This window comes from Mytilus edulis, chromosome 9 (genome assembly GCF_963676685.1).
Source record: "Mytilus edulis chromosome 9, xbMytEdul2.2, whole genome shotgun sequence".
Classification (NCBI taxonomy): Eukaryota; Metazoa; Mollusca; class Bivalvia; order Mytilida; family Mytilidae; genus Mytilus; species Mytilus edulis.
In genome coordinates, this window is record NC_092352.1 from 65,306,129 (window position 1) to 65,320,449 (window position 14,321).

Below are 14,321 nucleotides of genomic sequence, written 5' to 3' on the forward strand. Positions count from 1 at the left end.
ACTTATCCGTATGTTGTCCTCTCATTGTATTTTGGAGTTATGATTGTGATTTCATTTAAACGAACTCCACATCTATGTATCATAATAATTTTCAGCAGTTTATTATTTTGAACTTTCGTCAAAACTAAAAATCATTTGCACAATTTATTTTCCTAGACAAACAAGTGAAATTTTCAGATCTGTCCACAGGCCACATTCTCTTATAATAAAACCTTTTAAGAAATCATAGAAATGTCATCCGTTAAAAATCGAGTTATCGATCTCATTATTTATTTATTTTATTTAAGCCAATCAAGAAAATCCTAGGAACAGTGGGATGGCACTAAACATCGCGCACAAAATTTCAATTCTTCAATAAAACGAAAAATTATCTGGTATTTCTCTCATAAATATTTTGCAATGTAATATGGTCATTGTAGTTCAGAATAACGTTCCCAAACATGGTAATATACTCTTTAAAGAACGTACGGAATAAATTTTGTAATTTATTTACTCTACTTTGGATTATTTCAGAATCTAACTTGATTTACACTTCTGGTAAGTATAAATTAGAAAAATAATTTAAAAAAAGATTTAAAAGAAAAGATAAGAAATTAATGATTTCATTAAAATAAACTTGTATTGAAAATACTTTTTTACAATACTTTTACAAATTGAAACTTGGATGGAGAGTTGTCTCATTGGCACTCATACCACATCTTCTTATCTATAATATGGTGTAACACCACTAATTCGGGCCCGGCCATAAAGCACATACCAGAAAGTAGTACATATTTAACACAAAATAGTTCCTACGCATGAGTGCAACTTTCAAAATATGTAGAATATTTAGGTATTTTTGGTATCAAATGAAGGCTGAAGGACTTGTAATATTGTAGAACACATTTGGACTTATAATTTTGAATATTAGAAAAAACTGCACCAAATTTAAAAAAAAGAGGGAACATTTGGTCTGAAGTACCTGTTTTGGTACATCCGAAGTTCCGGGAACCAGTTCTTTCTTATATGCCATTAAAGGTATGCCGATATGTTCAGTACAATACACCATAAAGTGTTGCTTTGACATGCAATGATTGCCACTTTATTTGAACTTAAAACAAAACAGGTGTGCCTTCTGGAAAAGAGGAACTTAACATAGAAAGCTGATTAGCAATGGGACCATGAATTAGTGGTGTACTTCCATATCACATTCTTTCTTATATGGCTATGGGAAAATATCATTTCCGGAATTTAACCCAACAATCAATCAATGTAAACACTTTGTGAAATATTTCATTGTGAAACAACTATTAATATCGACACTTTCTGTATTTTTATAATCGAATCAATTGGTAAATTTTCATAAGATTATGCAGCTTTTTTATTTAATTCATTTTCATTACTTTCTTCTTATTCAACTTGTATTTTATGTGTCTTATTTATTGATCCAGTTGATTTCTTCTACAACTTGTTCATTGTCGAATGCTCAAAAAGGGTAAACATTTTGAATTTGCAATTCTTATATGAACAATTGCAATTTTCATTGAACATTTCTGACATTTGGTCATTTGTGCATATCCTATTCTATTTTTCAATCTAGAATAAACGCTACAAAGTATAGACTCTTGTAATAATTCATCTAGTTGGGATGATGTATTCGTTAATTTCCCTAATAAGAGCAATCATTGATTTATATAAGAATAGTACAAGAATTGACGAGACCATGACTTGGAACAGACACACAAGCGTGTTCCTGTATTAAATAAGGTTTATCTCACCAGTGTGAGATATAGTATTCTCTAAGTGTTTCACTATTTTTACATTTCCCATCCGATTGTGAAAAAAATAATTCTCTTCATTAGACAATAGTGAAATAACATACTGTTCTCGGCAAATGATTGGTCGACATTTGGTTATAAAGTCAAATTTGCTTGACTTCTTCTGAATTTCCTTTGTGACATCATATAACAAGGCGACCATAGCTGAATACGTCACATTAAGAACACATCTTTTTCTGCAAATCTATGAAAGGGAAGGATAAAGACCCTTAGAGGAACAAATTCCACCACTATAACTCGTGTATGAGTCATTATAAAAAAAACATGCAAAACTATGTTATTGGGTCTTTTTAAGTCACAGACATAAAAATATATCAAAATAACACTTGCATATGTTAGATATGAATGTTTTATGATACACAATATACGGTTTACCGTATGAAATGTTATAAAAACATCCTTAATGTTTTCTTAAAACCTTGAAGATAGCCAGAATTAACTGTTATTTTTTACTATAAATCCTTTCAGACTTGAAATAGGAATATTATTCATATCATTTGTTATTATGATTTATCACATTTTATTGCATTTTGATACATACAAACATTTTTTAGTGATTTAGGAGGTGTATGTTGGTTTTATAATAAAAATTTTCACCAAAAGGAAATGTAACATTTTTTAAGTCAACGGTGTAACCAAAGGACAAATTAGTAGGATAAGAGTTATCTTTCGCAAAATTTGGGCATTTACAACAGTTTCTCCCTTAGCAATATTACCTGTAAGCATGTTATGCAAAAGAAAACAAACAGTTATGTTGAAGATTTATTGAAAAAATCGTAAAAGTAAGTAAAGCTTGTATCATAATTGAAAATAGTGTCCATGGTGTACCCTTTATAAAAATCATTTTTTAAAAACATTTCCTTATCTTTGATTAATGATATATATTGATTATAGAAACATGCACCAGTAACAAAATATAGAATAGGGGAATGGAGCACTTATTTCGTAACTGGATCTTAAAATACATCTTAAATCATTGGTGTTACTGTCAATGGTGAGACCATTTTGATAAAATAACACCAGTGACCAGTTTAGTAACACCACTGAATATATCATGACAATCAGCATTGTTTTGTGTTTCTTTCATGTTTAACAAGCGAAACATCATATTATTTATGAAAAACAATACTTATTTAACAAAGTTTTAACAATATGTTGTATTACATATACACAGTTTTCACAAACTGATGTATGCTGGTAGAATTATTTTTTCATCATTTTCTTTTGCCCGGTGATCTTGTCTTTGTGTTCAGTACTTGATAAAGGTAAAATTTGAAATGAGATGTCAATGGTGATACTTTTGTGTCATTGGAGTTACTGAAGGGTCAGTGGTGTTACTATATAAAAATGCGACATTTTTTTTTATCTTTATTCATAAATGAAAGTGTTTTTATGTCGTGTACAAAGGATTAGGTATATTATTATCATTTAATCTTATACAATTCACATATATTCAGTTTGAGTGTATTTTTTAGTATTTACAACGACCATAATTAGGACAGCCAACTGTTTTACGACAATAAATTTCCTGTTTACCAAATTTTGAATTTTTCGAAAACTAAGGTTTTTCTTATCCCAGGCATAGATTACCTTAGCCGTATTTGGCACAACATTTTGGAATTTTGGATCCTCAATGCTCTTCAACTTTGTACTTGTTTGGCTTTATGAATATTTTGATATGAGCGTCACTGATGAGTCTTACGTAGACGAAACGCGCGTCTGGCGTACTAAATTATAATCCTGGCACCTTTGATAACTAATTAAACAATGACACAAAAGGTAAAAAAAACTAGTAATTTCTACCTCCTGTTTATTTAAACAAAGCTGCCAGACGACTTCTAATTATAGGAATATTTTTGCCATTTTTGCCTTTTGACTAGAAAAAAATATTAGAAATATAGAAAATCTATATTCTATCACAAAATAAATTTAGGAAAACAAATATCTGTTATAGTTTGAAACACAATCTGCAAGATGAATTATGTTGCTAAGGCATGGCCATTTCATCAGTCAACAGTTCTCCTTATATATTGCATTTCTGTAAATATAGACAATGCAATTTCCCATAGAAACTCCTTTTGGACTTAAATTGTACCACTTTTACTATGAAATATCGAAAAACAATTATATCCTAGAATGGAATGCTCATAAGCACCACTATTTTTTTACAGTTAAAAATATAGAGTTGTGCAGCATCTTTTCATTATTTAAATGCCCTAACTTCTATGAGTTTAAACTTATACTAAAATTATGCTCTACCCCTACCTTCACTTTTGGTCTACCTCAGAATGAAAGGCGGCCGCTAATTATGTTTATGTATACTGGTAACATTCCAAAGTTATGTCTCTATGAGAAGGTACATAGAGATCATATCTTGGAACCAGTCCGTAGGCAAAGCAAACTATCTTTAAATATTTAATATCTCCCCGAAAAAGAAGTGGTTTGTGAAACTGCTGCTGTATTTACAAAGTGCAACACAAAGGTGTAATAGCACAGCAGTTAAGATATTTACACATTCGTCTATTTTAGCAAAATCTGTAGCAGCTAACGAGAAACTTCTAACAGCAAAATTGAATAATTTCTACAGCTGAAGTCTCAGTCCACTCCTTATAGACGTCATTGTCCGTAAATGATGACGTTCGCCGATTTATTGCATTGTGATAAAACGTTAAGTGGACTGAGTATATTTCGTGGACTGAATCCACGCATGGCATATTGTTAAAGCATTTGTACTTGTTTGAAGGCAATTGTTAACCCCTATTCAACTGCTTGAACTGAGTCGATTTGCTGTTGTCTCAACAACTCCATACTGTTATTGTTAAAATCATTATTTATATTGTTGTTGAGGTTGTCATCATTTCTTTTTGAAAATAGAATGTATGCCATTTAATTCTGCATGCAATAAATCCAATCATGAGTACCGAACTATGCATGAATTGAGCGAAGTAGATTTTTTTTCATTTGGTGAATTGTAGAAATTTCAATTGTTTAAACTTGGAAAAATTAGAAAATCACGAAAAAGGTTCTTTTTATTTGCAGAAGTACGTAAAATGATTTGGACTCAAGATGAAACTTACAACAATTTAACATTGTCGGCAGGCTTTGTATGGCAAAAGACTGCTCGTAGTCGTTTACAATGTTCGGTCACGTGCACTGAGGATGAACGATGTGGCGCCTTTTTCTTTTCCGATGCAGACAAGTCATGTTTAGCAACTCCGTCCCTACTTAAATCCACTGAAGAAGGTATGACCGTCATTGGAACAGAGTATTACTTTTTTCGACCAGGTATGAATATGAATATATTATAAACATGAGATAAAGGAAATGTTTTCAAAATAAGATCTTATTGCACGTACGCTCATAGCTAATAAACAGTTGTATCTATAAATTAATGATACTATATATAAATGATTTCCTCTAAACATACTTTTAAGTTAGGCCTCTCAGATGTTTAAATGTCAAATCATATTTTGAAGCCATTTGTCATTTTTGTTTGTTGAAATATATTGATATTGAAAAGTGAAACTTCCTGGTTAACTAAATTTTTGTGATTAGTTAACAATCGTTTGCAACCAACTCCTATCCTTCCGATTCCTTTGTTTAAATAGAAACAGTTTTGTTAAACTTTAGATTTTTTTAATTGTCATTTTCTAGTTATGTATTTGTATTATTACACTTGCATGTGTGCACTAAAACAAGTATTTGATTCATTCATTTGAACGATTATTTACACATTTGTTTTCCAATGAAGATATTTACAAAACGTGAAGGGAATATGACATATCGTATTGTCAATATATTGATGGAAACAGCGGCTTTTTCTATTTAATGGTAATATCATAGTTGTTTGTGTAATTTGTCAAAGATGGGTTTGTACACAGGCACTTATCTTAGAAAAAAAATTCCTGTATACCTTAATATAACACAAAGTACTTAACTAAAAATTTTGAAAAATGTCACCCGGTCGCGAAATTCCGAATTATACCGATTTCTCAGCTGCCAACCCCACTAAAACTTGATATGTTGTAAATCTAAATTGATTTTTCTACACAATGGTGTATAACAAACCTACTGTTGTTGTCGGAACCATCCGTAGCAATCCTACCCAAGTATGTCAATCGTAATTATTTGGTCTACCGACGCCAATTTGGAAACAAACGTCTCGCAGTAAAAGGTATCTTCCCACTCTCAAGGTCTAAATGTTTCTTGGATTTATCTGATCTTATTTCATTTCATACTTTAAGTCAAGAGAGAGAGTCTGAATGAGATCAATAGAATGGGAAAATCTGAGTTTTAACAAGAACTATCTTTAGAAAAGATATCCGACGTATTTAAATTTGAGTATATGTTTAAAACTATCATTTCGATAACCTTCAGAAACACAATGACTTAATGATGCAGGACCTCTTTAATTAAATCTCCATCTGAATGTAACTACAAGAAGGCGATTGCAGTGCACTGAAAACCTGCATAGTTTGCCACAATTTGTCCTTTGTGGCAACGCCCGTTCACTACCTTCATCTTGTGAACAACAATGCTCTAACTATCTAAAAATCAATGAATTACCAACAAAAGAACGTTACAAATTGTTTTGTGAATATTCCAATTATATTTAAATAAGTGATTTACCATTTAAATAACGTTTTCTCTGTTTGTGTTCAGTATTCTCGGTCCTCGTATCTTTCTGTTTACATTCACCAAAACCCCGCGGAAATCTCACATGTGTAGGTGCGTTCTAAAAGTCATGTACGTTCGTACAACAAAGTTTACATTAAAAATAAGATAATTGTCCCGAATAAACAGCTGTCATGGATGAAAAGAGCTATTGGAGAAGCAATTATTTTAATAAAAATATAAATCTTTGTAAGATCTAGTTTAAATATTTATAGTTTTTCACTTGCTTTCCATCACGATAAAATTAACGAGACGTTTTATCAAACACAACCAAATCACCCACCATGACAGCATTTTGTCCAATCACAGAAAGAATTTTCGAGCATGCGTATTCTGTTGCATAGTTAAGCGTCCTTAAGTTCAAAGGGCACAAACCGAAACTATACCGACTACGTCGGAAAAATAGAAACTCCTTGCACATTAGACCATAAGACAGACCTCAAATAACACTTATTAGGGTTTGTATCACATAATCCTTTACGAATTTACAATAAAGATAATAATTACCTTTCAGAGAAAAGCTGACAGTTGTTTTGGAAATAGTTTTTAAAATAAATCAATCAGTGCGGACTTAGTGTTTCCAATTTGGCGTCGGTATACAAAAAAAAACAACTCATGTCGACCTGCTTCTGAGGCATGCTATGAATGATCCCAACAACAACAGTAGTCGTGTCATACACCATTGAGTAGATAAATCAATTTAGATTAACGGCATAATAAGTTTAAGTAGGTTTGGCAAGCGAGAAATCGAAATAAAACGGAAGTTCTCTAACGGGTGACATTTTTCTAAATTTTTCGTTAAGTACCTTGTGTTAAGGTATATAGGAATTTGTTTTTGAGACAAGTGCCTGTGGTTTTGTACTTTTATTTATTAACGTATCTAATACAGACATACTACTAACGAGCTTTCATTCCATCATTCATCAAACAGTAACTGTTTACTAATATAACAAAAACATGAAAAACAAAGTAAAGGTAGCCTCATAAAAGTGTGGACAACAAGTAATGATTATGTTTTAATTTTACCGAATGATTCACCTTTAACTTGCGAGGTAGTCTCATAATCTCATAACCGTGTGTGCAACCGTAATGATTATGTTTTAATCTTACCGTATCATTTAAATTATAGAAAAGTATATTACATGTAAAACATATCGATTCTTATTTTGAGCCATCCATGTAAACACAAATGAAGAAAAGGAATAAAGATGCATTCTGTATCCTCAGTGTGTTAAAATTTATGTTGTATGTCATGCAGTTATAAACTATGGTAAACACATACATTGTAACTCGCTAATCATTCAGTGGGATGGTGGGTCACTTGCCCAGTTTGCCCATTTTAATCTTAACATACAAACTTTATTAAACGTAGATACAATGTAAGGAACAAATACTGAGTTGTAGGTCACTGAAAAACAGAGTTTGGAACCTAAGTATAGCAATGAATGATACATGTACCCGTCCTAGGTATGTATTTATGTTTTGGAGGGATAAATACTTTTTAAGCGGTCCTCAATCATAACAGAAAAAAGGTTAACAAAATTAATTCTTTTCAATAAGAATAAAATGAAATAAAGCACAAAGATTGAAAAATATTGTTCATAATTGTTCATAAGAAACGAACTAAATGCCCCCCTCCCCCCACACACACAAACGTAAATAAATTATATCAGTAGAACGTTGGGCCAACTAATTTGAATTCTAGCTTTCCAGTAAATAAATTTATTCAACAATTATTATATTTAGATATTTACTATATAAGTACGAATAAGACAGTACGCAAATATCTTTTTTTTCTGCACCACGGATTTAAAGTTATCGTGTATTCGTTAAAATATTAATTCTTTTAGACAAGATAAAAGTTTAAAGATACGAATAACCAGTACAAATTTTAGAGAGCGACAATTTTAAAATAGCTTTTTAGTCCGGAAAAGGTTATTGATTACACATTCATTACTACTTTTGAAGGTAGTGAAATTCTAATCTAATGTTAAAAGACCGTGCGGTATGATAAATCATTTGACGGTCTATTGTCGGTGGAGAATGTCAAAATATCATCAATAATCAATACGCCACTGAGATACTCCTGCAGTAATTTTGTTTTCGAGTTACTTGTAATTTGTATTCGAACGTTCGGAAACCTTTGGTGATCCCGTTATTTTCTATGTCCCTTGTAAAAACAATGAACTAATTAGGCGTATCAGACAAACGGTTACCTGATCTAATCCATTCAACGAATGGTCTCATCCACACTGTTATGAATTTGATTCTATATATAAATAGAAAAATAAAAAAAAGTGGTATGATTTCCAATGAGCCAACTATCCACTACAGACCAAATGATGTAGAAGTTAGAAACAGAAACTCTTGGTTATAGTAAGGGCCTTTAACGATAAGCAAAATTTTAAATACCGCATAGAAAGGTATAACAGTCCTCGAACTGACAAATGTATAACAATTAATTCAAACATGAACAATGATGAACACGATATCTCCTTCCTAAGATACTGAATGTAAAAAGAAAGAACAGACATCATAATGCTAAAGGTCTGTTAATTTACTGCTTATAGTTAAAATCGAATCGTGGTAAGTAAGAACATTCAATAACTTTTATAAATTCCTGTGACTCGTGCTTTATAAATTAAAATTGTGTTTCTCTGTAAATATTTCAGTTTGAACAAATTAAGCCCTGATTTTCAATAAATATTGGGCAAAACTACAGATACTGTGCTCTTGACTTTGACAACTACTTTCAAATTCATTTTATTTTCTCCCCGCGTTAGTCTCTTCATCAAAAGATGCAGGAAATTATAACTGTCCCGGCATCATGTCTCGTTCGTGATATTTATCGTGTATTTACAACTTGGCCTAAATTACCATTTAATGACAAGTGTCTTTCTCTAACTATAGAGTAGGAAATATATTTAAAAGTGTTGTAAAAACAATGAAACGTGTACTTTATGTTCAATCATTCTGTTAAAAGCAAACGATATTTAATTAATGGATGGCGCAATAGTATATATTTAACCAGAACACGAAATACATACACACTCTGAAACAAAGGGACATCAGTACTATTTGTGTTTTTCATCGTTAATTTACAGTAAGACATACAACACGGAGAAAGATCAAACCTCACTGCAAGTTCAAGTGTTTGTATAACTGCAGTGAACTGAAATCTCCCACTGTCCTAATAGTTATCAAAGGTACCGCGATTATAATTTAATACGCCAGATGCGCGTTCCTTCTACTAAAGACTCATCAGTGACGCTCAGATCAAAATAGATATAAAGCCAAACAAGTATAAAGTTGAACAGCATTGAGAATCAAAATTCCAAAAAGTTGTGCTAAATACGGCTAAGGTAATCTGATTAAATCCAGAAAAGCATACTAAATCGTCTTTATTCTACTGAGAAACGGTACTTAAGTTCTTAAGTATATAGTTCTCTTATGTGCTGAAACCAAACAACATACCAAAATAATGAAATAAAACAGTTTAAAGAAAGAAAATTCTAGGTAATTAGTTTCTAAAAAGATTATTTAAGTTTAAGTATTTTTTAACCCGTCTGAATACTCACCAAAAAGGTTAATCAAGAACTCAACAGTTCTCATTATATCATTCTATTTAGTTTGGTTCTTCACATGTTAGTATAAATTTAAGTCTAAAACAAATTCTTAAGTACCGGTGTCTTCAGTGCATGTTATATTATTTAATGAAGAATAATTACGGATAAAGCTAAAGTCGCATGATTCTGTATTATATGATTTCAGATAAAAGTATTGTGTTGTTGCATCAATGTAAATTTAACTGCAGTTTTTGTTTATTTGATTCGATCAATGTATTGAATTGATGCTGCTGTGATTAAGATAATAGTGATGGGTTGTCGGGTGATTAAAGTCTAACAAAAGATTCATATTTTTTTATAATATCTCACCAAGTGTTTTACAGAAATTCAATGAAATGAATGCTTAGCTGTCGATTTCTATCTTTTTGTGACGTGAATGGATGCAAAAGTCAAGAAAACTGACATGTGTTGATAACTCTCAAAGTGGTTGTGAGAAATTGCGGTAGTTTTCTAAACACAATGGGTTTATAATAGTATTATACAATAGTTATATTATGTCTTGTTATAGTTTAATTTTGGAAGCACTGCCTATCAGCTCATAGACATTATTTTGTCATGTGACCATGACGTGATCAACGTTTTTTTTTTATCATGATTTACTTCGGCTTAAAATTGAATTTAGAATTAAATCATAAAGATTGACTGTAATAGTTTTGCTGTCTTTTCGAGATAACATAAACAAATGTGGTGCACACTTAAAACTGATGAAAGTCTGTAACTGATATGTATGGTATATCGCAATGTAGTATTAAGATGGTACCCAACACCTTCACTCAAATTTATTTGGCTAGTTTAATTTTCATAAAATTTTGACAAAGTATTTACTTTGACCCTTTGACAAAAATGTAAAAATTTCAAAAAATTTGAACCAACCAATTTATCAGAAAATATACACTGGTTATATAGCAGTTGACAAACACTTATTTTGATCATTGATAAGCTTAATATTCCCTTAACAACAGTGCATAATTCAAACGTTAAGCTGATTTTACAGAGTTATCTCCCTGTAGTGTTAGGTACCACCTTAAGTAAGGTCTATAAGAGTGCACACACTGAAATGTCTCGCCTTCTTTACTAAACATTGATATTATGTTGATAGACTTAAATATAAAGCTTTATTACATCTGTCACATAAACTCAAAATTAACCAAGAAAACGAAACATTGATCAATGAACCATGAAAATGAGGTCAAGGTCAGCTAACAATTCTTCAATACAACAAATATAGTTGACTTATTGCTTATAAATTAAGAAAAACAGACCAAAAACACAAACACTTAACACTAAGTCTTACCAATGGACCGTGAAAGTGAGGTCAAGGTCAAATAAAACCTGCGTAACAGACAAATAGATCATAAAATATTTCCATATACCAAATATAGTTGAGATAATGAATAAAGCATTAGAAAAATAGGCCAAAACTCAAAAACTAAACTTTGACCACTGAACCATGAAAATGAGGTCAAGGTCAGATAACGCCTGTCAGCTAGACATGTACACCTTACAGTCCTTCCTTACACCGAATATACTAGACCTATTGCTTATAGTATCTGAGATATGGACTTGACCACCAAAACTTAACCTTGTTCACTGATTCATGAAATGAGGTTGAGGTCAAGTGAAAACTGTCTGACGGGCAAGAACCTTGCAAGGTACGCACATACCAAATATAGTTTTCCAATTACATTGTACTTATAAAAAGAGAGAATTTAACATTACAAAAATCTTAACTTGTTTTTCAAGTAGTCACTGAACCATGAAAATGAGATCAAGGACATTGGACATGTGACTGACGGAAATTTCGTAACATGAGGCATCTATATACAAAGTATGAAGCATCCAGGTCTTCTACCTTCTAAAATATAAAGCTTTTAAGAAGTTAGCTAACGCCGCCGCCGCCGCAGCCGCCGCCGGATCACTATCCCTATGTCGAGCTTTCTGCAACAAAAGTTGCAGGCTCTACAAAAATCATTTTAGTAAAAATTGGAATTCAAATATCTAATAGGAGCAATTGACATTTTGTTCTATATTAAATCTTATGAAATTTCAGTATCTGATACAAGTCAGAATATCTACTATGTACAAGATCATTTCCCACCAAGACAGAAGCATATTTAGGTCAGAAGGAAATAATACGAAATAAAAATCATATTCAAAACTTAGATTCTAAGAGTAAATAAAAATGAAAATTTAATCTCATTAATTTGTATATTTTGACAAATTTGATTCGTTCAGGAAAAGTCAGTCATGGTAAACTATATTTTAAAAGGTCGACCACAAACGTCTGATAGACAAGTGATACTGCACGGTTATTATTTTTTTTTTGTATATCTCAAAACAGTTATAATGAGTGACATCATCTAATGCATTTCTGAATATTATAAAAAGCGATATTTGTGATCTATTATTTAAAAAAAATCTTCAAATGAATAAAATGTACACAAAAACATATAATATATATATATAAGTCTATAAAAAAGACCAACCAGCAAATTTACTATGTACCGGATCGTCTAAAATAGGCGATACTATGCAGATAATATATATATATACGAGTCTAAATTGAAAACTACGTTCAAACCTATGATTGCGTTGGATAAAAACCGTAGTTTTTATACGTGTGCATGTAAAACAAATTTCGTTGTAGAAGGGTCTAAATACAGCACAAACAACATTTTCCAAAAGACCAAAAAAGTGAAAAAGTATATTTAAACAAAACGCATTTGACTAACAGGTCGAAAGAGAGTCCAAAATAAAAAAGGAAAATCCAAGAATGTCCTTTTTAGAAGTCGAAATTTGCTGTTATTGTAAAAATACCTAATTCTGCAATTTCATATGCTAATATTCTGCTTTTGATGGGTATTTTTTTGTAAACAAATAGTGTCAGAAGAAATTTCTTCTCTGGCAAAGGGAACACATGGAGAAAAAACATCATTTATATGACAATTTTATTGGATATATATATTAAATTACTATTCATATTTTACAAAACATTCAAATTACAATGAAATAAAGGAACAGTAACCTATAAATTAATAAAATGGAAGCCATAATTTGTTCACTAAATTTTGTTCATATAAATTTCCCGTCTCCTTGGAAGAAATTTCTTCCAACAAATTAGAAAATTTATTTCATTTCCAATAAAGTATCATACAATTTTAGTTTATAAACTCAACTTTTTCACTTCATTTTGTATCCCCTCTCAAGATGGAAGAAATTTCTTCCAAGTAATATGAAATCATCCAAAACTTGTTCCAACAAATATAGAAACCTGTAATATATTTACAAATTATTGTCCATTTGTTCAACACAGATAGTTCACTTATTTAATGTTCCTTCTTGGAAGAAATTTCTTCCAGTTACTTTCACAAAAGTAAGAAATTTCTTTAGAGCATAAAAAAAAAAGAAAATCTGTCCACTTCAGAAGTTTCAATTGAATTAAGCCAAAAATAAAATTGCCAATACATTATTATTTATTCAACATAATTTTTATATATTGAAAAAAGAAACATATTTATATTTGCTATTTATATTATAACACAAATAAGACACTCCATTTCAAGACTCAATCTTGGAAGAAATTTCTTCCAAGAACTTTTACAGCAGAAAGAAAAAAATCATTCCATTCTGTATAAAGTCTCCACCACTACTTGGAAGAAATTTCTTCCAAGTTCATTTACACCCCTAAGAAAAACAATCATTTTTTTTGGCTCAGTGTACTAAATTGTTGTCAGTGGTAATGGTTGGAAGAAATTTCTTCCAAGTGCATTGATAGCCATGTGAAAAATTGTCATTTCGTTTCCTATAAAGGCTCCATCATTTCTTGGAATATTTTTTTTATTTCGTTGTTTTTTTCCCCGCAGTAAATTTTATTCCTCTACATTTAAAAAAAAAAATCTAAACCTTTTAAGAAATTTAGAAAAAATGAAGTACATTTTAACAAGTATTACATGAAACAGGTTTGCTAGAACTCATGTTAGACTTGAACACTGAACTAAATTCACTAAATTTTAAAAAGCTAGCACATACATATTACATAAAATAATAATGCAAAACACCAAATACATACATGTAACTATTTAATATTAATAAGGGGAGACAATAAGGAGGAGGAAATATGAAGAATTAGTTATTTGCACTTTTTAATGTGCGGTAAACTGAAAGACCCAATGTACAGTAGAAGGGGTGAACATGCGTCCCTGAT

The 14,321-nt window shown here is 30.9% G+C and overlaps 1 protein-coding gene across 1 annotated transcript in view; it reads left to right on the forward strand.

The window, feature by feature from the left end:
• Nucleotides 1–384: 384 nt before the first annotated feature.
• The window catches only part of LOC139488819 (alpha-N-acetylgalactosamine-specific lectin-like), a 57,584-nt gene continuing 43,647 nt past the window's right edge, over nt 385–14,321 (forward strand). The window contains exons 1-2 of the mRNA XM_071274752.1: nt 385–537; nt 4,857–5,102. Coding sequence (XP_071130853.1) covers nt 441–537; nt 4,857–5,102 — 343 coding nt within the window. The 5' untranslated portion in view covers nt 385–440. The remainder of the gene's footprint in view (nt 538–4,856; nt 5,103–14,321) is intronic.